The 25,801-nt window shown below is 50.7% G+C and overlaps 1 protein-coding gene and 1 long non-coding RNA gene across 2 annotated transcripts; one reads left to right on the top strand and one right to left on the bottom strand.

Moving 5' to 3' along the window:
* Positions 1–1,155: 1,155 nt before the first annotated feature.
* LOC116880198 (pepsin F-like) lies at positions 1,156–8,263 on the bottom strand. The gene is made up of 9 exons (XM_032879062.1): positions 8,211–8,263; positions 7,029–7,191; positions 6,260–6,377; positions 6,051–6,169; positions 4,270–4,469; positions 2,973–3,089; positions 1,949–2,093; positions 1,759–1,857; positions 1,156–1,308 (listed from the first exon to the last, which is right to left on the bottom strand). The coding sequence occupies exons 1-9, from the start codon at positions 8,261–8,263 to the stop codon at positions 1,156–1,158; spliced, it is 1,167 nt and encodes a 388-aa protein (XP_032734953.1).
* Positions 8,264–19,077: 10,814 nt separating this feature from the next.
* On the top strand, positions 19,078–20,224 carry LOC116880197. Its single transcript, XR_004385183.1, has 3 exons — positions 19,078–19,119; positions 19,363–19,459; positions 20,186–20,224. It is a non-coding gene; the product is annotated as an uncharacterized LOC116880197 (long non-coding RNA).
* Positions 20,225–25,801: the final 5,577 nt, after the last annotated feature.

Below are 25,801 nucleotides of genomic sequence, written 5' to 3'. Positions count from 1 at the left end.
GCTGGCATGCCCTGGGAGGCTGAAGGCTCTGTGCACTCTGGGTCCCCTTTGACATGGAGTCAAGTCTCCCCAGGACAGTCTCAGAGGGCAAGGGAAGGGCCCTGCTGGGCTTCCGAGGTGGGGGGGAGGGCTCAGGCGTCCACGTGGGTCCATGACTTGGGAAGCAGGACTGGAAAGGACACCGTAGGTGTGGGTGGCAGAGAGTTGGTGGCAGGAGTCCTTTGCCTGCCTTGCATGGGGGGGCCAGAGTGGAACCATCTGAGTTTGAAGGGCGTCACTCAGAGACCCTCTGCAGCGCAAGGCCACGGCCAGTCGGCCTTTTGCGGTCAGCAGAATAGAATCTATTTTTACGATCCTTTACCATGCCTCTGAACGTGGAGGTGGTGGCTACCGGGGACGTAGTCACGAACTTGCCCTTCTGTCTACAACACACGTCTGCCCCTTCTTTTAGGGACTATCCCTCCTCAGCTCATGCGGCCCGGTGGTTGGGTCAGAAACTGTCAATCACACCCACAGCCCCAGTGAGGCCACATGACCAAGTAGAGCCAATCAGAGTACCCCAGGTCCGGCCCGCAAGGGTTGGTCGAGGGCTGGACACATGACCCGAGATGGACCAATCAGAGCCTTCCCTGATACTAAGCTGCTCTCCAGGATTTCTTCCTTTGGCTTTGCATCCCTTAGGTCCTTCCGCGCTCGTAGAAGACTGAGGAAAGAAACTCGCCGGAAGAAGAGGATCAAAGATGAGAGAAGGGAAGGAGGAAGGGAGAGAAAGAATGAGCAGTTGGTTTTGATTTCCTGGGTCACCGAGCCCTGTGGACCTGCTCTAGCTCCTGCATCCTGGGTCCCCAGTAGCCTTCCGGTAGTCCCCCCAGCTGGCACTGGTCTCCCCTCACGGGCGGTCCCTGCTCGATTCTGGAGTCCTGCCCGATTCCGATGCAACCCCCCCACCCCCGATCCAAAGAGAGGCACTCGTTCACGTCAGCACTATGGAAAATGAGGTCTTTTAATTCTCTTCTGAGAGCGGGCTTTGCAGAGCCCCAGACGGAGCTCCGGCTGGCCCCGGGGCAGGAATGCCCCGAGTGAGTGCGTGTGCGCGTGAGTGCGTGTGCGCGTGTGCGCGGCGGGCGTGGCTGCTTCCTGAAGCAGCGCCCGCATTTACACGGCCGGAGCTAAGCCAATTGTGTTGTTTGCGCGATCGAAGACGGTAAAATACAGCCTCAGGAAGACATCACCCAGAATCCAGGAGTCTGAGAGCAAGAGGCCGCCTCTGCCTTCATCAAAGTTGCTGTAGCAGGTGCCCTGGTGATCCTGGAGGAGACGGAAAGTCACCAGTCAGCCCGAGCCCTCACCTGCCGCCCGCCTTCAGCGCCAGCCCTTCTCCGCTCCATCGCCCTCCTTTCCCGGGAGCCACGTGGCTGTCTCAGCAGCTGCAGAAGTGGGGGGGGGGGGGCAGCCAGGAACCAGAACTGCCTGCGGCTCCCCTCACTCTCTGCTGTGTTTTTCCTGTGACTCAGGCTGGGCTGTTCCCCTCTGCGGAGAATGCCATTCTTTCTCTCCTCCCCCTGACCTGCTCCCTAAGACTGTGCTCAGCCCCCCTCTAAGCAGCCTTCCCAGCCTCAGGGGGGCCCTTCGTGGCCACCCAGCAGCATCCCCAATGGTGTGGCTCGGCCTCCAGGGGGGGCATCTTCCTCCCTGCTCCTATGCCATATTCCTGCAAGTCCCAGATTTGAGGACCAGACCCCAGGGTTGGGTCCTTACCTCCCGGATGTAGGCACTGGCTGGCACTGGGTAGTCGACGCCGTTGATGGTGAAGACGATGTCAGGCAGGGTGTTGATGGTGTCACAGTTAATCATGTACTGTCAGAGAAAGAGGGAGAGAGAAGTTTGGCCCAGCCAATCCTTCCATGTCTGGAGAGCCCCAGAATGTCCCTGCAGCATCACCCGTCACCTCGCCACTGTAGGACTGCTTGGCATCAATGATCTTCTGGATGTTGAAGACAATGTCAGATGGGCCAATCAGCAACGAGGTTCCGGTGTCAATAATGGCCTCACAGCCACCATCACAAGCAATAACCTCCCCGTTCATGGAGATGCTGAGAGACAGGGGGATAAAGCAGGTAGCAGAATCACACTGGGGGCTCCCATCACTACTGCACTCTCCCTGGCTATCTCCAGAACAGTCCTTCAGCACATGCTTGCCAGCTGTTTCCCTTTGTTCTGATCATACTGACCTTTGACTTCCTTCAGTTCTTGAATGTCCCAAGCTCTCTTGTGCCTCAGGGCCTTTGCATATGCTGGTACCCCTTTCTAGAACCATCCCCACTCCCTTTGTCTGGCTAATTTCTCCTCTTCTTCCAGGTTCCAGCTTCACTGTCACTTTTTTAGGGAAGCCTTTCCCCCAGACTCAGTCAGCCTCTTCTCTTGGTCACCTCGGCATACTTTTACTCATTTCTGGCATCTATCAAAATGGTAATTCACTGTTTGTCTGACTTGTTTCATGTACATCTGCCCTGCTAGATGGCAAGATCTGTAGGAGCAGTTATCTGTCCTTAGCACCTCTCTCAAGTGTCCAGCACACAGCAGGTGCTCGACATATTTTTGTTGAATGAATGAATGAACCAGTAAGTGAGGGAGGAATGAGAGACCTCTCTCTGGTGTTTGGCTCATTATGGGGCCCACCTAGTGAAGACGGAGGTTCTCTGAGCAGGTGCTCAGAATGACAGGAAGGGGGCCACAGGCTGCTCTCCACCAGCTCCCAGCATGGATGCCGGGGGCAGGACTCGGGCAATGGAAGCTTCCAAAGGGCATTTTAAGCTTTTGTCTGCTGGTATCTGAAACTTGTCAGGGGGCGCGGGGCTATCAGAATCTGTGGGCGATGTATGTGTGTGTCTGTGTGTCTGTGTGTGTGTGTGTGCTTCTGTGTGCATGTGTGTGGGTGTGACCTGGGGCTGCCCTCAGAGGGCCAGGCTTACCTGTCCATGGTTAACTGCCAGTAGAGGGGTCTGGAGACAGGCACCCAGTTGAGGTTTCCACTGTAGTAGGAGTGGTCCACACCGCCAAACATCACCACACTGCCCTCTTCCTCCTTTCTGAGGGGAGAAGTGGGAAAGGGCTCATTGTGAGGGGAAAATAACTGGGGGGTGGTAGCTTTTTTCAAGCTTAGCAACATACCAGGCACCATCTAAGGGTGCACTTCTCATGGCTCACTTGTCCACATGTCACAAAGCCCCATAGAGTAGGCTCTCCTCTGCTGTCCATTCTACAGACAGGAAGGTTGCGGCACGGCAGGGTGGAGGTCTGGCTAGTAGAGGGTGAAGCTGAGTCCGAACCTGGGCTGGCTCTGACCATCCCCTCTGCATTTCCCTTCGGCGATCAGAGCACTCGGCCATGTGGTCAGGGGCCATGTCAGCCAGAGAGGTCTGGCCTGTCCTCTTTCAGCAAAGCCGAGTGTCTAGGCTCACACAGGGTGCGGGCTGCACAGCCCCACCTCTCTGCTGTCCCTGTTTTGAAATTCCTAATACTTGTAAAACAAGGGGCCTCCTATTTTCGTTTTGCACTGTTCCTGCAAATTATGTAGCAGGTCTTGGGAGCATGCTAAGATGTTAGTGGGGGGCGGGGCGCAGAACCCACGGGGAACCTTGCCCCTGCCTCCCTGCCAGGCTCCATTTCCACTCCCTCCTCCCCAGTGCTCCAGGCCCACTGGCTCCCTCACTGGGCCTCAGGTGCTCCTTCTGACCATGGCACAGGTTTTTCCCTCTGCCTGGGACTTTGCTCCGTAGCCCGGCTCTCTCCCATTCCAGAGACCTCAGCTTGGAGAGGCCTTTGCTACAGCCTGTTGATAGACCCCTTCCTGGGCAATCTTGTGCAAAGCTCTCCTCTGAGCCTCGTTTCCCCCATTGGTCAAATGAGGGACTTGGACTGCAGGAGTCAGCAGAGTTTTCCTGTGAAGGGCCAGATCGCCATGATTTTAGGCTTTGCTGCCTAAGGATAGCTCTTGTGACTGCTTCATGCCGCCGTTGTAGACGAGATGGAAACAGCCACAGACCAGATGGAAACGAATGAGCGCAGTTACCTCTCAATAAAACTTTATTTACAAAAACAGGGGGCGGGCCAGAGTTGACCCCCCCGTCCCCCCCCGCCATAGTTTGCTGCCCCCTAGATGAGGCTATCTCTCCAGAAACTTCAAGATCAAGTAGTTTCCAATTTTTCATGTGACTGGAAGCATCTTATGGCTGATTTGGACAAAGAACTCGTGCAGCCCAGACTTACTTGCTCAAGTAGAAGGCGAAGAGCTCTTCAGAAATGAGACCTTGTTTCCACAGGTTGTCGAAGACAGGGGTGGTCCCTCCGAGGCCAAGGCTGGGGTAAGCCAGGCCTAGGATGCCGTCAAAGACTGCATATTCCATGAACCTGCCGGGTTCCCTCAGGCTCAGGCCAAACGCCTGGGATTCGTCAATGAGGCCCCCGAACTGTGGGAGAAGACGGTGTCACCAGGGAAAGGTTTGGAAAGCGGGGCTGGGCTAGGAGATGCCACTAACAGCATGAAGAAGAACGGAGGCCCTCGGGGACCTCTGCTGGCTATGACAAGCCAGAACAGAGACACAGGTTCTGTGTGCCGGGACCCCGTGGATTTTAACCCACACCTGCTCCTCCTGCTGACATCATCCCTCTCTTACAGGTGGGGAAACAGACTCAGAGTGCGACCAAATTGTTTCCGCTTGAGGACACAAGGAACAGAGAGGAGGATAGTCTCCTTTTGGGCATGACTGTGGTCTGATGACAGAAGTGGAGTGAATCCATTGCAATTCATGTGGATTCTTCATCTGCCCAAGGGGAGAAGCTTGTTGTATCACGTGCCGGCAGAGCTCTTATGAAAATTCTGCCTGGGAAATACGCTGTTTTGTGTGTGTGTGTGTGTGTGTGTGTGTGTGTATGTATGTGTGTGTGTTCAGGCACTTTAGGGGAGGCAGCTTATAGCTTTTATTAGAGTCTCAGAGGCCCCCAAGGATCAGGATCCATTTTTTAAGCCCCCCACCTTCTGTGGTCCCTGTTTCTTTGCCTGAGTGCCTGGAGCCCCCATCTACACCCAGAGACCCCACATCAGCTCTTCTTGTTCCCCCAAAACATCCCCCATCGGTGTGAGTCCTGTTTCACACCCACGCTGTGCCACTTAGCAGGTGCATGACCTTGGGACCCTGTCCCTCTGTTTGCCCATCCACGTGATGGCAGTGACAGTGCCTGCCTCGTCGGGCTGGTGCAGGATCAAACAAGTTCTGGCAATGAAAGCACCCAGCACCATGCCTGCCAAAGTCTGAGAATATAAAGGTGGGCAGTTGGGGGCGCCTGGGTGGCTCAGTGGGTTAAAGCCTCTGCCTTTGGCTCAGGTCATGATCCCAGGGTCCTGGGATCGAGCCCCGCATCGGGCTCTCTGCTTGGCAGGGAGCCTGCTTCCTCCTCTCTCTCTCTGCCTGCCTCTCTGCCTACTTGTGATCTCTGTCTGTCAAATAAATAAATAAAATCTTTTAAAAAAAAAGTGGGCAGTTGGGGTGTGTGGGTGGCTCAGTTAGTTGGGTGTCTGCCTTCAGCTCGGGTCATGATCCCAGGGTCCTGGGTTGGAGCCCCACGTTGGACTCCCTGCTCAGCAAGGAGCCCTTCTCCCTCTCCCTCTGCCTCCTGCTTTCCCTGCTTGTGCTCTTTCTCTCTGTGTCAAATAAGTAATAAAATCTTACAAAAAAAAAAAGTGGGCAGTTTTCCTGCACCTCTCCATGTTTCCAGGAAAATCAGCCTTGAGCTAACCATTGGAAAAGGAGCTGCAAATCATGTCCCCCAAGCCGCACCTGCATGATGACCCACTCTCTGGGTTAGCTATTCTAGGATTCCATGTGTCGGGGGAGGCACTATCTCCCTAGGGACCCAGCGCCCCAGGGCAGGCAGCCAGCTGCTGGGGGACTTTGGGAAAGACAGGTGCTCCCACCTGACCCTACCTTCAGTCCTATTAGCCCTCATTGCTCCCCAGGCCAGCCTTCCTTAGCCTCTGGTTTCCACGTTACCTGAACGGTGTCATAAGCAAGAAATCCTGACATCCTCCCAGAGCCGTACTGGAGGTGGATGGGCCGTCCCAAGACCCGGAAGGTAGAGGACAGCAGAGGGTTGAAGACATTGTGATTAGCTGCAGACACAGGAGGTGAACATCTGTCAGCTTGCCAAGGACAGAGGACGGGGTGAGGGGGGGGCCCGAGATGGGGGAGCAGGCACTCACTGCAGGCAGGGCTGGTGCAGTAGATGGAGGGCACCCACAAGTCCGACGAGCCTGTGTCAAAGATGACCCTGAACTCCTGTGGGGGCGTTCCAATGCTGATGGTGCCGACGTAGGCCAGCTGCAGGGGCCGGGAAGGGATGGTTAAGGCAGGTTGCCCTAGTCCTACCTGACCCCCAGGTGCCTGCCTCCATCAGGTGTCCCGTGTCTCCTGAAATCAGCTTTCAACCACTCTACCTTATAGCCTCTACTCAGGCCAGTGCCTCCATTTGAAAAGCTCTTCAGTGTCCCCTGCAGCTCACTAAATCCTTTCCACCCACTTGGCCTAGCTTGAGTGCGTCCTCCTCTAGGCAGCCCTCCTGGGTCACCCCAGGCCACTTCTTTTAAACTCAAAACTTAACATCAGTACCATGCAGATGGCCCTTTTCCTTGACCTTCATTTATGTTCTGCTAGTCTCTCCGGCTGGGCTATGCATTCTTGGAGAAGAGTTGTGAAGTTTTGTTAACAATAATGATAACTGTAGGAGCTCAATAACTTTTTTACCGGAGTCTTTCTTGGGGCTGGACCTGGTGAGCATAGACCAGGAGTTGAGGGTGGGGGTGCCTTCTCCTCTGGCCATCCCTGTTTACCAGCGTCTCTCCCTGCAGGAGCCCCAGCCCTAGCATCCCTGCTCGCACCTCCAGATGACCTCCAGCCCTTGGCCAGAGCCCTAGGGGGCTCTCTGGAGAGCCATCCCTGCCCCTGTCCCTGCCCCCGCCCTGCCACACTTACATCCAGGTAGTTCCTCATAGGTTCGTAATATACCCCCAGGTCCAGATCTGCAGAGTCCACAAACTTGTAGGCCAGGTTGTAAGGATGCTTCTCAAGGTAATCTCGAAGCCTGTCTTTCTCCCTGAGGTTTTCTCGCATGGACTTGATCCTTGTCAGAGGGATTCTTGAAGCCGGCATCGGGAAAGAGAAACAAATGAGAGGTGGCGATCTCTCATTTACAATGTAACTTCTCATGCTGTAATCCTACCGCATATTTTCCAAACATTTTTAGGATGTCATCTTATTGGGGCAGGCCACCCAACACAATGGAAAGACTATGGCAATAAACTTAGGTTTGAATACAGGTTTCCGTTGCATAATCTTGCATAAGCCATGTGGCCTTTCTGTGCCTCAGTTTCCCCACCTGCAAAAAGGTGGAATGGTAATAACCCCCTCACATAGAATGTTTGGGGTGTTAAGCAAAATGGTGGCTATCATGCACCTGGCTCTTGACGATGGCAGTCGTCAGTATTGCCACTGTCGTCTTACTGTATCTTTCTCAAAGAAGCCTTGGGAGGGAAGTAGAATGGAAATCATCATCCTCTTTTTATAGAGAGTCGGTGACTTGGCTATGGTCACGCTGCTTATTAGAGGCAAAACTGGGCCTACCAGTAGCCCTGTTGATCTTTTCTCAGGGCTCAACCAGAAGAGAGAGTTTATGAAGGAAGTGAGGCGATGGGGAATAAATTAGAGAAATTAAGAGGGTAGAGTAACTAGGACTCAAACTAGAAAAAATAAGAGTTTTTCATGCAGAGAGACATCCAAAGAGACATATACATATGAAAATGGAGTGAGAGCAAAGAGAAGACTTAGAAACAAATGAAGGAGAAATGCTGTTCCTAGAAAGGACCATGCCTACAGTTGCACAGGTTGTACACTGAACAATTCCAAGGGGTGCCATTTCTCACAGCTCATAATATATGACTGGCACTCCTGGAGTTGTACAACCCTTCAGGCCTGCCTCAAGACATCTGGACCTCACAGTGCACGTAGTAAGCTACTGATCAATAAATGGAAACTTGAACTTTAAGACAGTCTGGGAATGATCATATTCTCTCCTCTACCCATGGATGGGCAGGAGAATAAAAAGGCAAGAAAGAGCCCAGAAAGAGAGCTGGTGCCAACTGCAGTCCCTGTACTTACATGACTAAGCACTCTGAGAGGGCCACCAGCCCGAGGACCCCAAACCACTTCATGCTTTCTTCTCGGGTTCTGAGCATGCAATGGCCAGCATGAGTGGCTTGTTATATGTGCTGTGATCTGCCTCAGTCGTGCCCCTGAGGGTTGCTAAATGAACCTGATAAGACATATGACCCTCTCTGATAAGATCTCTATCCCCACCAGTGTTTGTGAGGAGGGGATTTAGAAAATTCACAGAATACAGAGATTTCTATTGTGATCTCTTCCTTGGGGCTTGGCTGGGGAAAAAAAAAAAAAAAAAACCAAACCAAACAAACAATCCTGAACCATAAATTCTAACAAAGAGTGGGGAGACTCTTCCTATCTTGGAGATAAAGGTGCTGCTAATAACATGCTAAAAATAAGTGCCAGGTGCTATGCTTGACTTTCCTGATCTCGTGCGGTCTCCCCAGGGCCTGTGAGGTGTGCGCTGATATTCTCGTTTGGAGAGGAGATTGCTAGGAGGAAGGTGGGGGCGGGTCAAATGTCACCACGAAGACACTGAGCATACAGGTGACTTTAGGTGGTGGGATAGTACAGACCAGGGGCACTCAGGATGCCACTCTGCACGTCACCACTGCACAATTTTAATGCTAGAAGCAAAGGAATGCATGCATCCAGGAGACCTGTTATTCATACAGCAAACACTTACTGGGGCCCCACTGTGCTGGGGCCTTGGCTAGAGGCTAGAAAGTCAAAGTCAAATAAGACACAAGTGGTCTTTGGGGTGCATGGCTGGCTCAGTCGGAAGAGCAGGCAACGCTTGATCTCGGGAGGTTGTAAGTTTGATCCCCACACTAGGTGTAGAGATTACCAAAAACAAAAACAAAAACAAAAACAAAAAAATGCACAAAACACTAGTAGTCCTTGCTTTCAGGAAGCTTGCAGTCGAGGACACAAACTCACGATCCGGGAGGCGAGGGAGATGAATGGAAGGGCTGGATGGGCATCATGGGCACCAGGTAGCACGTGCCCCACGACAAGGAGGCAGTCTCTCCCCTGCTCCCTCCAGCAGGTGCCACGCCTGGCTGGCGATGCCAGGCTGGCCATGTTTTCAAGAGATGTCTGGAGTCTGGATGTTTATGTGAAATCCTTATCTTCAAATGAAAGCAACTACTTCCCTAAAAAAACCCAAAAAATGAAAACAGACCCACAAATATAGCATGAGCCAACTCAAACAGCTATGGGCTACAATCACCATGTAGGCTCTACAGGTTTTTATTTCCAGCCTAGAGGCGGGAGTAGAGTGCAGACTGAGGGGGTGTTCAGTTCATGCTGGTTGGATGAATGAGAAACTGAATGTATCCCAGCCATGTGAGTTTTCCTTGCATTTGTAAAGCAAGACCACCAAGGTCAGATCAACCAACAGACTTATCAGTAACCTCCATTTGCTGAGCACCTGACATAGCTCCCCATGGGATCCATACCTTGAACCCTTTTGTCTGCCAAACCAAGTGCACAAAGGAAAAACTAATTTTTAAGTTGGTCAATCAAAGAAGGTTAAAAAAAAATAAAAGAGTATCCAGAACTTCTGCTTGGCCTGAGATGAACAGGGCTACCTATAAAACTGGTATCATTTCAGCCAAAGTAAGGAGAATGGCATTTTATGGCTCCTTCCAAGACTACTGGGGACACTGGGGCTCCTCTGTGAGATCGGTCCAGGCCTGACCATTGAGTAGGAGGCTGGCCTTGTCCCAGGCCTGGGGGGCAGATGGAATTGGGGAGGCACTCCATCTCACTCTTCCATCCTCCACATTGTTAAAATTTAGTTTTGGGGTCCAAAGGATTTGACAGCATCTAGCAAATCACACACACACACACACACAAACACACACACACACACACACGCCCTTTTTAATGTAGCGATTCTACCTCTAGGATTCTAACCCAAAGATACATTTTGACAAAAATAGGAAACTCCTATGAAATAATTCAACCAAATCAATTTTAAAGCTGTAATTGGCTTTTGTAGACAATTCGCAGATCGGGCAGCATCCTCTAGCAAATAGAGGGGAACTCCCGAGGCATGTGTACAATGTGGAAAGTATTCGTGGAAGGAGGGTGGGGCAAGAAAGTTACCAGCAAAAGAAGAAGATTTTCCAGGTGAGACTGCTTTCCCTTGGGGGGGAATGAAGTAGTCTTATCAGACAGATGGTTTCATCTTCCTTGAGGGGATGGAGAGGGCCCGTTTGGCCGACTCACTGGCGCGTGTCGGAAAATTCCTGACTGACCAGTTAAGATACCTTCCTGGGGGAGGTTGAAACTGTAGTTAGATTATGTATTAGAGCTTCCACTGGGGACTTGGCCTAAGTGATGCCATTTTGGGCCTGTGATATTTTCTTTTTTTTTTAAAGGCGTATGCACAAGCTCTGTACCGCAACGTTATTTGCAAAAGCCAAGTTTATTTATTTGACAGAGAGAGAGAGCAAGCGAGCACAAGCAGGGGGAGTCCAGGCAAAGGGAGAGGGAGAAGCAGGCTCCCCACTGAGCAGAGAGCCCAATGCAGGACTCCATCCCAGGACCCTGAGATCATGATCTGAGCCCAAGGCAGGGGATTAACCCACTGAGTCACCCAGATGCCCACGGTTATTCTGAAACCCTGAAATTAGAGGTTAAAGCTGGTAAATTAGGGGTGCCCGGGTGGCTCAGTTGTTAGGTGTCTGCCTTTGGCTTGGGTCGTGATCCCAGAGTCCTGGAATCGAATACTGCAGCAGGAAGCCTGTTTCTCCCTCTCCCACTCCCCCCTGCCTGTGTTCCCTCTCTCGCTGTCTCTGTGTCAAATAAATAAACAAAATCTTTTTTAAAAAACCAGTAAGTTATTAATTATGCGAATGTTTTCCTGCTGCAAGGCTTTCCATGGAAGAAAAAAAAAGATGGAAACCCATGACAAAAAAGTTAAAGTAAAGCCCCACCATCTTAAAACTTGAATTGGAAGTCTAAGTTTGTACTAATCAACTATTTTTCTCTTTCTAACAAAATACGTAGAGCTGACTGGTGAATCACGTGAGGTTTACGGGCACTGACCCTCTCTCCCCAGGCTGCCAAAAATCCACAAAGAACTTTTGACTCCCCCAAAACTTCGCTACGAACAGCCTGCCATTGGCCAGAAGGCTTGCTGATAACAAAAAAAGTCGATTAACACCTATTTTGTATGTTATGTGTATTAGGTCCTGTGTTCTTACACTAAAGTGAGCTAGAGACAAGAAAATGTTATTGAGAAGTTCACAAGGAAGGGAAAAATTGACAGCCCTGCACCATACGGACCGTAGAGATTCCGTGTGTAAACGGATCTGCACAGCTCAGACCCGTGTTGTTCACGAGTTGACCCTATCTCTTGGCTCTGGCAGCTGAAAAACCTAGAAGCCATGATATGTGATAACAGGCAGTACCCTGAGGCCCGGCTTGTGGCCTCCAGACACCATTTACCACAAGAGCATCAGGGGTTCTTGAAGAGATGGCTGATTCCAGGGCTGCGCCAAGAAATGCCCAGGATGTCTCAAGGGTCCAGAAAAGATCCCTGGAATCCTGTCCAAAGGCGCGGGAATCAGTAGGAAGAGGCTTCCAGGGGCCCAGAGTGGGACAATTTGAGCATCACATCAAATATACAACTCATGATTCTGATCACTGATAGGGGAAGGGAAATAATCATCAATATTTATGCTGTTTAGGTCTGAGCAAATATTTCAGGTATATTTCAGGTAACTACAAATAATGCTGAAGGAAAGTTCTTTATTGAAGAATTCTGGAGAGGAAAGTCAGAAGGAATGGTTGAATGAAGAAATCACTGCTTCGCAGTTCCTAATAAAACAAGGGATCTAGGGGTAGAGCATTGGTGGATATTGGACCCGCAAGACAGGAAGCCGTAGGGGGAATCCTAACGAATGAAGGGGAGAACCCCAGGACCCACTAATCAACCCTAACATCTATCAGTTTTGTGCCTATTGAAATGATGTAGTAAGAGATCCCTAGAACTATCTATGAAGTATTCCAATAAAAATTTTTCAACTTAAGTCTGAATGTAACAACAGGCTTCAGGAAGTATGTAGATAAAGGAACAAGGAAGCAATCATGTAAACCCATTAGTTGGGACATTCTGTAAGATAAGTGACCCCCCCCCCCCCCCCCCCCCCGGCTTAAACCTTTTTAAATATTTATTTATTTATTTTAGAGAGAAAGAGAGAGAGAGCAGGGGGGAGGAGCAGAGGGCGAGAAGCTGACTCCTAGTTGAGCTTGGAGCCCAACACTGGGCTTAATCTCATTACCTTGGCCTCATGACCTGAGCCGAAATCAAGAGTCAGATGCTTAATCCACTGAGCCACCCAGGTGCCCCTCCCTCCCTCACTTTTTGAACAAAAAAAAAAAACATAAGAAGGGGAAAGACTATTAGTTATTCAAAGTCTTAAGAGATAACAATCAAACGCAACACGTGTAGATTCTTTAAATCCTGATCCCTAATTCAAATCAATAAACCATTAAAAGGCATTTTGAGTGAATTAGGGAAATTTGAACATGGACTGGACATTAGATGATATTAAAGTTATTGGTAATTTTGTTTGGGGTACAACAGCATTGTGATTACATACATTTTATATATTTAAGAAATCCTTACCTCTCAGAGATGTACAATAAATGGTAATCTGTGCCTCAAAACGTACCACCAAAAGTGAATGAATAACAACATTTTAAAAAATGAGGGTCTAGATAAAACAAAGATTTGTGTAATTGCTGTGGACTATGTTGTGTCTCCCTCCCCGCCCTCCAAATTCATACATTGAAGCCTAACTCCCATGGTATCATGGTATTTGGTGGTGGCTGACTGGGGTGGGGGGGAGCTGGGTATAGCTGAGGCCATGAAAGTGGGTCTGTGGGATGGCATTAGTGCCTTTGAAGAAGAGAACCCTGAGAGCTTTCGTCAATCCCCCCACCATGTGAGGGCACAGTGAGAAGGGGGCTGTCCGCAGGCTAAGAAGGTGGCTGTCACCAGGAATGGAATTGGCCGGCACCTTGATCTGGGATTTCCAGCCTCCAGTCCATATGGTCTTCCATTATGGTGGCTTGGGCTAGGAAGTAGTGTTGTAATTCTTGATGCCGAGTGATGGTACTGTGGGGTTCACGACACTATCCTTTTCTTACTTTTGTTACGTTTGAAATATTTTATGTAATCAAAAGTTTGACAATCTTGCTTTTTGAACTTTCTGCGTTTAGTGTTATGCCAAGGGGCCCAAGAAGAGCGGACGTGGATGTGACCTCGCTGACTGAGTCGCTGGGAGCCTTCACGGCTCATCCCTCCAGCTCTTCCCCTGAGAACTGTCCCCGTCCCTCCCACCCGGGGCTGCTCGGCCATCCAGCTGGAGACTCTGAGGAGACACGCTGGTGCTAGGTGTGGAAGGGATGACATTTTTAGGAAAAACCCAACAGGGCACCCCCCTCCCTGGGCCCCTCTTCTTTGGGGCCGTCTTCAGGGTGAGGGAAAGGCCTGGGTAGGGAGGGGGCCGAGAGGTTGAGGTGAGGGGTGGGGGGAGATTTGGAAAGGAAGGAGGGGAGGGAGTAACAGAGAGGGGTCAGCTTGTGAAGGGGCCAGGAGGGACTGGGACATGGAAGAAGCCCTGGGGAAGGAATGGTACCGACCAGGGGTCCAACCCCTGCTGGGTCTCTCAGTAAATGCTGGAGGTGGCATCCCACCCTGCTGGAATGGAGGTGATAAGAGCCATCCTCCCTGCTACTGAGTCACGGGGAAGAGGGACGGCCACAGTCCGTGACTCTCCAGTCACTCCTTGGCTGTCGGCATCCACTCAAGCCGGACAGCAAGAGGGCAGGTCACCCGAAACATCTGAAATATTGTCTGAGGTAGCTGACCTTCCTGTCGCGTCTTGTCCCCAGAATCCTTTTGTTGGAATTTATTCCTTTAGGAGAGGTGATTCATCAGCTTGACCCAGGTTTCTGTTGAAGAATCCACAGTCTTCTAGTCGGTAACATCTGCCTTTTAACTACTTGATCTCAGCCCACAGATTCCGAGGGGCAGAATGTTCTGCAGGATGGGGCCAAGAGGCCCTCCTGCTTGTGGTGACACCTGGTTGGCCACCTGCTGCCCCCAGGGAAGGGCGGACCCTGCCAGGGCATCTGAGCGCTGGATGGGGCCTCGATGTCCTGAGCCACCTGTACCCTTAGCCGCTCGTCGTGCTCACCAGCATTGGCACGCCATCTGGACCAGCTGCTTTCCTGGAACAAGTCCAGTCCCCTCATTCTAGGGAGGAAGAAACTGGAGGCCGGGCAGTGTCCCTTACCAAAAGGTTGCAAGGTGAATTAGTGAAGTGTGGGGGCTCGAGGCGTCTGGTCCTCCCTCCGGCTGGGAGAGCGCTGAACCGGGACAGCTCAGAGAAGGCTCACTGGTGCCAACCTCCGTGGGCAACTCTCAGAGGCCCGCAAGTGCAGGGCTGAGGTCCTTCTCTTTCCTTCTTGAGTCTGGTCGGCTTCTGGCTCCAGCCCTGCTCTCGGGGCAGCAAGAAAGCGGCACTGGGAGCTGGCTCTCCCAGGTGCCAGGTACAGTGGGTCCAGCCCCAGCTGGAGTGGCACCAGGAGGCAGTGTTTACAGCATCTGACTCATGCCCCCTCTGTAGCCCCGCGGTCCCTCCTCCTCGTGCATGCAACACCGCCCCTGACGGATTGCACAGCACTGGCCTGAATTTAGAGCAATGAACCATTTCTGCTCAGCCTTCTGCAACTTCGACACAATGTCTGTTTAGCTCTTCAGGGACTAGGCGGGCCAGTCAGGAGGCTCCGACAAGCCTGTGTTCAAGGGATTTGTCTGATGCTCAGGAAAGACCTTGGAGCTTTGAGGGCCCTGATGGGGGATGACACTGCTCCCGCTTTATGGGGGCTGTGCTGTGTGGGTCTGGAATGTGGAAAAGGGCAGACCCGTAAGGACAGGCTGGGCATTACATGGGCCCCAATGGCTTGTGAGTTGAGTTCCAGCCCGCAGGCCTCAGGGTCGGGTGCTGATCCTGATGTCCCGTGGCTGCCTTTGGAGAAGGGATGGAGAAACCGGATTCTGCCCAGGGAGCGGCCACCTGTGCTGACCCTGTGATCACACAGGTCAAGATTAGACAAGAGCATTTACTTTCCTCTTGGCCCTATCGGTGCGTGGGAGGTTCTGCCCAGGAAGGCAAGCAAACTGAGAGACTCAGTCTTTGCTGGTGGCAGTGACGTCTCCCGGGCCCCCCGCGATAGCCAGCTTACCCACACAGCCCGGGCCCCGAGCCCACTTGGCAGTACGGCCCTGATTTTCCCGCCTCGGTCTGCAGCAGCCCCAGAGGTTCTGGGGAGGGAAGGGATGGCTCAGTGCTGGTGACTTGCAAGTGGAGTGCGTAACGGGGTCATGCTGGGTGACGCGTGGCCTAGATGTCCCCTGGCGGGCAGTGGGTGGTCCAGGTGTGGGAGGCAGAAAAGTGGCCATTTATGGGATTTGGTTAGTTTGGGGTTTCGTAATTGCATTTCCCTGGTTTGGAATGTTCTTCTCCCACCCCTTTGCCTGGCTGGCTCCTTCTCCTCCTCTCAGCTGTCATCTCCACTGCCTCCTCCTCAGCGAGGGCTTCCGTGGCCCCTCCAGTCTCCCAGGCCCAGAGCCTGACTCAATCAACAAGCCCCAGAGATGCTGGATATGTTCTCCCAGGTGCTTTCCACGGATGCCCTATGAGGTTGAGATTGTCCCCAATTTACAAAGGGAGAAACTGAGGGTTGAGGCGTCAAGTACTCCCTCGAGGAGAAACAGCTAGTAGTGAGTAGTAGAGTTATGGTTTGAACCCAGGTCGGCCTGACTGCAAATTCCACGCTCTTGACTGTTCTGCTGCTAAAGAGTGCTGGGCGCAGTGTTGGGGAGGGAGCAGTCAGGAAATGATGTGGCGGAGCAACGGGGGGGGGGGGGGGGGGGGGGGATGGGAGGTGGAGGACAAAATTATTAGATATGTTAGAGACTCTTCTTCACTTCATTTTTTAAATTTTTACTTTTTTAAAAGATTTTATTTATTTATTTGACAGACGGAGATCACAAGTAGGCAGAGAGCAGGCAGAGAGAGAGGGGGAAACAGAATCCCCGCCGAGCAGAGAGCCCGATGTGGGGCTCGATCCCAGGACCCTGAGATCATGACCTGAGCTGAAGGCAGAGGCTTAACCCACTGAGCCACCCAGGTGCCCCCCCCCAGCATATTATTTTAAATAAAAGTACTTAAGAGACAGTCTGTGTAAGAAGGGCTTTCACACCCTCCCCTGACCCTGTGAAAGCAGAAAATAACTCTTCCTGGTGAAAGGTAAAAGGTAACTGCCCTGTACTAGGAGCTAAAGAGATCCTTGTCCCCAGAGATGGGAAATTTAGATCCAAGAAGGCTGTATTAATGACCTTTGTTACTTTTTACTAATTTACCCCAGCCCAAATTCTGGTGAGAATTCCTTTTTTCCCCCCAAAGATCTTATTTATTTATTTGACAGAGAGAGATAGAGCAAGAGAGGAACACAAGCGGGGGCAGAGAGAGAGGGAGAAGCAGGCTTCCTGCTGAGCAGAGAGCCTGATGTGGGGCTCAATCCCAGGACCCTGAGATCACAACCTGAGCCAAAGGCAGACGCTAAGGACTGAGCCACCCAGGTGCCCCCGGTTTAGAATTCCTAAGCAAAGCTCTCAAAGTTAAGTTTTCTTTGTCCCGTCAGTTCCTCCCAGATTTATTTTCTCTTTGCCTAAAAAGTATAGAAACTGCCTGCCTTGGTCATTTCTTTGGATCTCGATTTCATTATTTGGCCTCTGTGTGCATATAATAAATCTTTTGGTTTTTATTTTCTCCTATTAGTCTGTCTCATGTAAATTGAATTCTTAGTCCTGCCACGAGGCAGACCACGAGGGTAGAGAAGAATTTTTCCTTCCCTTCAGGTGCCCTGGGCGGAAAGTTAGGAAGCCTTCCTGGTAGAGGTGGCGACTGCACTGAGTCCCAGTGGATGAGAGGATTTTGCTGAGTGGGCATAGGGAGCAGAGAATGTCAGTCAAAGAGGGCAGCCTGGGCATCCCAGGGAACCCAAGGGGTGGTCAGTAGTCAGGAAAGGTGGGATTGCAAAGGTCATAGGCCCAAGGAACACATTAGATCAGTCAAAATGAGCAGCAACACGCAACACCCCACTTAAAAAAAATGTTTCTTTCTTGGTCTTCCTGTGTGTCCATTACAGGTCATGGGGGGCTGTGATTGGAGGTGCCACCACATGGGGACACAGAAAGATGGAGACTTCACCATCTACAAGTGCCACCGGTTGCCATGGCGGGGGGGAAGGGGGAGGGCATGTGCCAGCTTGCACATTGCCATCACAGCCCTTGCCAGAAGTGATAGGTGTTGCTACTGCTCGAATTTCATTGGTCTGAACAAGTCACACGGCCACACTGAATTTCAAGGGACCATGGGCGTGTAATCCAGCATGAGTTTAGAATGAAGACAGGAAAAACCCAGGAGGACAGCACTAATGACACAAGGGATAACTCGGGAAAGGAGAACAAAGACCAGCTCATGGGTGGGCCTTGAATGCTATGTTCAAGAGTGTGGGATTTACCCCATGTGTTGGGGAGTGCTGAGTAGACGAGTGAGATGTCTGACCGTGGAGAATGAAGGAGAATGGACCTGGACAGGCCTGCAAGAGAAGAAAGAGGTTAGGAGGAAGGGAGTATGTAAGACAGAGCCGGGCGGCTGTGGAAATGGGTGGGGGAGTGTGTGGACAGGTTGTGGGAGAGGGGAGAGAGGGAGGGGTGCCGGGGAAGAAGGAGAGGGCACAGACGTCCTGGGGGGCTGCTGACCCTGGAAAATCAAGACTTCTGTGAAGTGGAAGGACAACCTCAAATCTAAAAGGTTTTCGCCAAAGCAAGGGACTAGACCTACTCTATAGAGAATTTTCACAGTGGAAAAGGACCAAGTTCAGACTGTGGGAGGACAGATTTAACTTGCATTTTGTAACACCTTCTGTTATCAACTTCTCCTTGTTACTTGAACAATTTGCCAAGCACTTTCCACAGAAAGGAGCCTGCGTGTAATATTTGGAAATGTTAATTTCCTTCCTGTTCTCACAGCAGCCGGAGAGAAGGAATGACAACTTTGCTGTGTTGTAGAACCACTCTGCAGAAAGCTCCCGCCCCAGTCCGGGCTTGGGAAGTGAAGTCACAGGAGATCACCCACCGGCGGGCAGGTGGGCACAGAAGCGGGTGCCAGGATGGGAAGGAGGGGGAAGCCCTCTCTGGGGGCCACGGGGGCTGGTGGCTTCCAAGCACAGCCAAGGCTGCTTCTCCTCCTGCTCAGCTCTGCAGGGAGGGGCAGTGATTGGGGTAGGTGGGAGCTGAGCGTGTGGCTTTCAGAGGAGCTGGTGGGACCCCTGAGGACTGGACTTGGGAGGGGCACCTCTGTGACTTGCCCAGAGACAGAGGGCATGGGCATGTCACCCTCCGTAGCTGGGGGAGCTCTGGCTATTCGGGTGACCCCCATGTTGTCTGGACCCCACCCCTGTTTGTTCCTGAGCCCAGGATAGTCTGCAAATCTCACTGGATTCTGTGGCTGGGAAGGGAGGGAAGATTGAGCTTGAGTTAAGGAAATGAAAGTATGTAACACTGCTTACAAAAGGAGAGGGAGCAGAGCGGAAAGCTTAAGAACCCAGTGCGGGGAGCCAGATGTACTGCGTTTGCATCCCAGCTTGGCCTGGACTCTTGTGCAAACTTGGACAAGTTACTTCCTTTCTCTCTCTACCTCCCATTCACCATCTTTACTTTATTATTATTTATTTATTTAAGTAGGTTCTGGGCCCACCGTGGGGCTCGAACTCAGGACCCTGAGATCAAGAGTCCCTTGCTCTACTGAGTCAGGTGCCTGTCACTGTCTTTAAAGAGGGAATACTAACAGAACCTCATGCATTAATATGTGTAGGATGCTTACCCCCCTTGGTAGGTGCTCTGTGAATATTACATAAAGTATTTTGGACTTAAATTCATACATGTTAGACAGCTCTGGGTGGGAAGCCTGTCCGGGATTTAGGGGTTAAGAGGGAGCTGTCACTTAGTGCAATGTCATGATTGAGGGGCCATCTGGTTCCATCTCTGGTTTTACAGATGAGAAATCAGGACCCAGAGAACAGCAAGGACTCGGCCAAGGTCACCCCAGACCGAGACCACTGAGTGGCAAAACTTACTGGAGCTCAGAGGCATGGTGAGGCCCATGTCTGAGGCCCGAGTGGGCTTCTCCCTAGCTGTGTGATGTTGGTTCTGGGGGTATGTCCAGCCTGGGATGAATGGGTTGCCTTGTGGGTCTCTGGCCGGAAGCTGTCCCACCCTACTTTGGTGGGGTCTGCCTAGAGTCGGCTGCCTGCAGGAGAGGCTGTCCTTTCATTCTGACACCAGCTGGCCCTTGGGCCTGGGGAGCTGTGTTTGCCCGGGCCCTTATCATGGCCCATCCCAAGGCCGGTGAGGATAAAAGTGTGGGGAGCTGCGGTGGGACACCAAGGCTTAAAGGTCGGGGGCCCAAGCTGGAGACTGAGCCTGGCCTGTCTTGCTGACCACATCACCGGCAATCACATCACACCCTCCTTCTTGCTCTTAAAAAAACTGGCGTGTGTGTGCATGCATGCGTGTGAAAGCATGAGGGTGAAAGTGTGTAAATAGGTGCGTCTGAATGTGCGCACACGCATGTGTTTGTGTGTGTGTGATTGTGGGGGGGTTGGGGGGGGATTTAATGCTGGAGTGCTAGGTGCTCCTGGTCCAGCTGAGGGCCCCCCACCCCCAGCTCAGCAGAATGGCTCACTCTCAAAACTAGAAGAGGCTCTTAGCCTTGGTGGGATTCTCGAGCCAATGCTGGCGAGAGCGGAGGGGGTGCAGGACACATCCACGTTATCTGAGGAGGCATTTCTCATGGGTTTGGTGGTGCTTTTGTTTCTAGTAGCACCTGTGACCTGCCTTGGGAGGATGGACTACAATGGCCCCGAGGCCATGGCGCAGCTCTCAGAGGAGAGAGCCCAGCTCTCCTGCCTGGGGCTGGGCATTTTTGAGGCCAGACTTACCTCATTCCCTGCAGGAGCAGGCTGGAGCTTCCATCCGTAGGATTTGTGCAGAGTCACGGCCAGACTGGGTTTTGGACCCTTCCCCGTCCTGTTTCCCCTGCCCCTCAATGGTTTCTCTGAGAGCAACTTTGAAATAAATTTTTTCGACATGAAACCTCATCTTTTGGGCTATTTCTGGGGAGACTGACCTGAGAAGACCTAAGATGGTCTTCTTCTTCTTCAGGCAGTTGATGGACCGAGACCTCAGCCCGTTTAGGTTTCCATCCTAGGGGCACCTGGGTGGCTCAGTGGGTTAAAGCCTCTGCCTTCGGCTCGGGTCATGGTCTCAGGGTCCTGGGATCGAGCCCCACATCAGGCTGTCTGCTCAGCAGGGATCCTGCTTCCTCCTCTCTCCCTGCCTGCCTCTCTGACTACTTGTAATCTCTGTCCATCAAATAAATAAATAAAATCTTAAAAAAAAAAAAAAAGGTTTCCCTCCTATATCTTCCTAGAGCACCCTAAAGTGTTCTCTGCCATATAGCTTTGCCCGTGCTTGATTTTCTGAAACCCCTGTTAGACCACATGCTCCGGAGGGCAGGAATCTCATTTGACTCATTCCTAAGTCCATGGAAAGACATTTGGTTTTTAAAAGATTTTATTTATTCATTTGAAAGGGAGAGAAAGAGAGTGCAAGCTAGTGGGGGGAAGAACAGAGTGGGAGGGGGAGGACCAGAGATTCTGAAGCAGACTCCATGCTCAGCGTGGAGCCTGTTGCAGGACTTGATCGCACGTTCACTAGATCATGATCTGGGCCAAAACCAAAAGTCAGAGATTTAACAAACTGAGCCACCCAGCTGCCTCAGGAGATACGGTTTTTATTTTCCATAGTCTAATTGTCAAAACAGGCTAGCACATGGGTTGGGTAGTAGGTTACAGGCTCACCTTCTGTAACCAAGTCCTAAATAATCAAGGCTTAAATAAAATACAATTTCATTTCTCTCTCATGTAATACTCCAGTGGCTCCCTTGTGATGGGGACCTAAATTCTTTCTTGGTGCTTTGATATCTTCAATGTGGGATATTTGTCTCTTGGTCTCATGTGGCTGTTTCAGCTCCTGTCATTGCATCTGCATTCCAGCCAGCTGGAAGTAGAGAAGGGGAAGCAGGATGTACCCCATCTCCTAAAGGGCACAGCCAGAAGTTGTAAATATGATTTCCACTCATATCTCATTCGCTCTAATGAAATCACAGGAGTACTTCGAGGTGAAGGAGGGGCTAGGAAATGTACTCTTTAGCTGGGTAGCCCTAGACTACGGGTTTGATTACTAAAGAAAGACGGAGACAATTAACATCCCCTGCTATGCTCTCCTAGTTCAATGCAGATAAGCTGTTATACTGTGAGGACATACAACCCCCAGATCTCAATGGGTCAACACAACTAAGATTTATTGCTCCCTCACATCTGACATAGGTTAGCAGGGGGCCCTGCTCATCACAGTCACTCAGGGAGAAAAGCTGATGGATGTGCCCTCTTGATGCAAGGGAAGGGGGATGGGCATCAAACTGGACTCTGGTTTGTGAAGGTGTCTACCTGGAAGTGACCTACAGTAACCTCAGTGCACATTGCAGTGGCCAAAGCAAATTCCCCAGTCTTGCAAACCTGGGGCGGGGGCTGGAGGTGGTTGGGGAAGTGCGATCCATCTAGAATATTTATGACAAGCCATTATGGTCTCCACCTTCATTCACGTGCCTACACTTTTCTTTGCTTCTCCCCACCCTGCCCCTCAGCCTCTTTTTGCCAGCAGATTCAGATTTGAATGAGATTATATGAGAGGACATATACTGGGCTGTTAATAAGTAGGGAAACTGAGGGCAAAAAATGAAGAGAAAAAAAAGAATCCAAAACCATACTTTAAAAAAGCATGTATGTGTATAACTGCAATTTTGCATTGACAGAAGAGTATGTGTGTCTTTGTGTGTGTATGTGTGTGTGTAGTTTCTGTGCAAATTTAATAAAATAATAAAGGAAATAAATCCGTAAAATATAAATTCGTTTACCAAACCCAACCAAATAGTGATAAAGCAGTGCCATATTAACCATAGCCATATCAGGTTTCAGTTTGGGCACTCATTACAAAAGATCTAAAGTGACCATGTCAAGATAAAACTGGATTTTTCCCCCCTCCCTCTTAAACCAGTCTGGGGGTAGGCCATCCAGAGCCTGAATGGTTTCCACTATGTCACCTTATGGTCCAATATAGCTGCAGGAGTTCCAGCCATCACATCTGAAATTGAAGCAACAGTTGAGAAGGTGGGGAAGGCAAGAGGAGTCACCTCTCAGCTGACTCAGCTCCTTTAAAGCAGACTTCCAAGTAACTCTTCTCAATCCTTCTGCTTATATCACAAAGTCACTTATTTATTTATTTATTTTAGCAGTTTCCATGTCCAATGGGATCCCAACACAGGACTTGAACTCTCGATCCTGAGATCAAGACCTGAGCTGAGATCAAGAGTCAGATCCTTAATCAGCTGAGGCATCCAGGTGCCCCTAGTCACCCAGTCAAACCAACAACAAAGGAGTTTGGGAAACGCAGATTTTTTTTTTTTTTTCTACTGGGCACATTGCTATGAAATAAAATATACTCTAGTTTTGAAGGAAAGCCAGAGAGTGGATAACTTTGTTGGCAGCTACCAGCTCCTGCCTCAGTGGCACAATTCCCTTCTGGGTTGTGCAGGCAGAAGTGCTGAGTGCAGAGGCGGGGGGTGGGGTTGGGGGGCACCCAGTGAGAAACCAGCCAGACCAACCTGACATGCAAGTCCAGAAAAAAAATAACATGAAGTCTCCACTGAAGATCTCTTGAAGACCGAATTGGGGGTCATGTGTACCACATGGTGAAACTTCTTTTAAGAACTGCTTTTCCATCCAGTTCCCAAACCCTCACTCCCCAATACCTCAGCTTCTCAAATATCTTCTTTGTTACACCTAGAACTCTGACCTGTCCAGCTGTCCTCACTTCCGCTGACACCACTTCTCCAACCAATAAACGGGCATAACAAGATCCAGTGCTGGGGAGCTAACCAACCAACCAACCAACCAACCAACCAACCAAACACTTTGTAGAAGAGGATAGAGAGGAAACAATAAATATTTTGACTTTGCTGAGATATTCGGGGGAACGGAGAGCTCCTGTTTCCTCTCAAATTCCAGCCAAGAATGTGACTTCCCTGAAGCTAGAGATGGTGTCTGTGCACCTTTCTCTATCTGCAATTCTTAGCAGTGAATGTATGTGGAATGAAAGAATGAGAGAAGAATAAGGAGCTGTCTTCTTTGCTCTCTCTCGCTCTCGCTCTGTGTGTGTGTGTCTTCTGCATCTATCAGGCTGATTCTGAAATATGAATGAAGTGGGGGATAACTGAGGCACGATATAGGGGACAGAAGTGCCAGTGATAGGACACCAGGACCAAAGGGGTAGGGCTAGAGCCACGGGGAGCTGAGAAGAGCCAGGAATGGAAAAATGGGGGAAACAAAGTAGGAAGAGCACCCTCTTCTGGTGCCACCTGCCTCAGATGACTTGAATTTCCTGCCACTTTTTCCTCCCTCCCTCCCTCCCTCCTTTGCCCTAATTTTCCATCTTTGGTTATTCAGAAGGGCCCGCCCCGCAAATCCAGATGACTTGGCAATGTCCCGTTTGATGCGGAAACTATGCAGCAGTGTGTCATTTCCCCTCGACACTCTGGGTGGAATCATTGTGTCTATCACCTTCACAAGTTGTTAGTGTCATTGTTTTAGGAGTTTCTAGCATTTGCAGAAAATGGTGTATAAAATAGTTTCTGCCTGTCCTTCTGGAAGTCACTGTCCAGGGGGAGTGAACGGTCAGTTACACAAAAATGTAGTAAATGCTAAGAAATGAAAAAGAGTGGGGTGTTTGAAGAACAGACAAGAGGACACTTACCCAGCCTTGGGGGTACAAGAGGGGCTTTCCAGAAATGGGTCTAATACCCAAAGGGCTAGAATGACAGGAATTCCCAAATAAGTGTGGCTTACGCAAGGTAGTTTACTTCCCTCTCCTGTGAAAGTCCGGAGGCGAGCATCCAGCGGGGTCACGATGCTCCGTGGTGTCAGGGCTCAGGCCTTTCCCTTATTTCACCTGCCAGCACAGTACCGTGAGCAAAAGGATTGTTGAATATAAACTCAAGTTACTCCATCAGTAGTATTTTCTAATTTTTTTTTTTTAAGAGAGAGAGTGTACATGCATGTGCATGTGAGCGGGGGGAGAGGGGAGGCGCAGAAGGAGAGGGGAGAGAATCCCAAGCAGGCTCCTTGCTCAGCTTGAGGCAGGATGCAGTGCTCGATCTCACGACCCTGAGATCATGAACTGAGCCGAAGTCAAGAGCTGGCTGTTCAGTCGTCTGAGCCACCCAGGCACCCTGTGTTTTCTATTTTTTTTTTTTAAAGAGAGAGCATAAGCAGGGGGAGCAGCAGGCAGAGCAGGCCCCCACCGAGCAGGGAGCCCCATGAGGGACTCAATCTCAGGACCCTGGGATCATGACCTGAGCCGAAGGCAGACGCCCAACTGACTGAGCCACCCAGGTGTCCCTGTTTTCTACTTTTTTTTTTTTTTTTTTTTTTTACCACCAAAGTAACATATGCAAAAGATTAACTATTATATAGCCCAAAAGGTTTATGACACAAAGTGACGGTCATCTGCCCTGGTCCCCCTGCCCAACCCATCAAAATCAGTTTCAACCCACTTTCTGACATCTGCTGTCAACAAGAGCTGCTCTGACATGTTCAAAGCGAGATGTTTGCAAAACCCAACCAGGATATCCCTCAAATAAGTCAGTAGCTGAGACTGCCTTCCTCATGATCCCTTCTGCTCTCTGAGCAAAGTGTGATCACCTGGTCATTAATTTATAGGCTGTCTGGCAGCCAGGAGAGGCAAGAAAGAGGAAGCTCTGCCCAACAGGCATGGTGGTGATCACCAGAGCCAATCAGATCCATTCTCTCTAGAATTAGAAAGAGAAATTTTGAAACTACCTGCTGAAAGGAGTTTTGATGTGTCACACACACACACACACACTAAGAGCAGAGTCAAATGAAGAGGATGAAGCCTTGAATACTGCTGTGCCCGGTGCTACCAATCCCCCTGGACTTTGTGGTTATGTGACCCAATAATTCCCAGTCTGCAGAAACTGGTTTGAGTTGGCTTTCCTTCACTAGCAATGTTGGTCTTAATTCAGTACCTAATAAGATTGCGAGTTTTGGGTGCTACGGTTTCCTTGGTCTAAAGCTCTCCTCTTGGGATCCCACTTCTACAAAACTGCTGTCGTGGACCTTCCCGAGAAGCAAACCAGGGACTGGGATTCCCCTGGTCGTTCAGTACAGGCTGCCCAGGGAAGAGAGCGCTGACCGGCATCAGGCCCTTCTTCCCAGGTCATCAGTCTCGTGATTCCGGGCAAGGGAGGATGTATAAGGACGTCTGTCATGCACTCCCCACACAGAATGGACTCCAAGTG

The sequence above is a fragment of the Lontra canadensis genome, unplaced genomic scaffold (genome assembly GCF_010015895.1).
Source record: "Lontra canadensis isolate GAN:19392208 unplaced genomic scaffold, GSC_riverotter_1.0 scaffold66, whole genome shotgun sequence".
NCBI classification, from domain to species: domain Eukaryota; kingdom Metazoa; phylum Chordata; class Mammalia; order Carnivora; family Mustelidae; genus Lontra; species Lontra canadensis.
The sequence above is the reverse complement of the archived record's forward strand: the minus strand, read 5'-3'. Positions and strand labels throughout refer to the sequence as shown.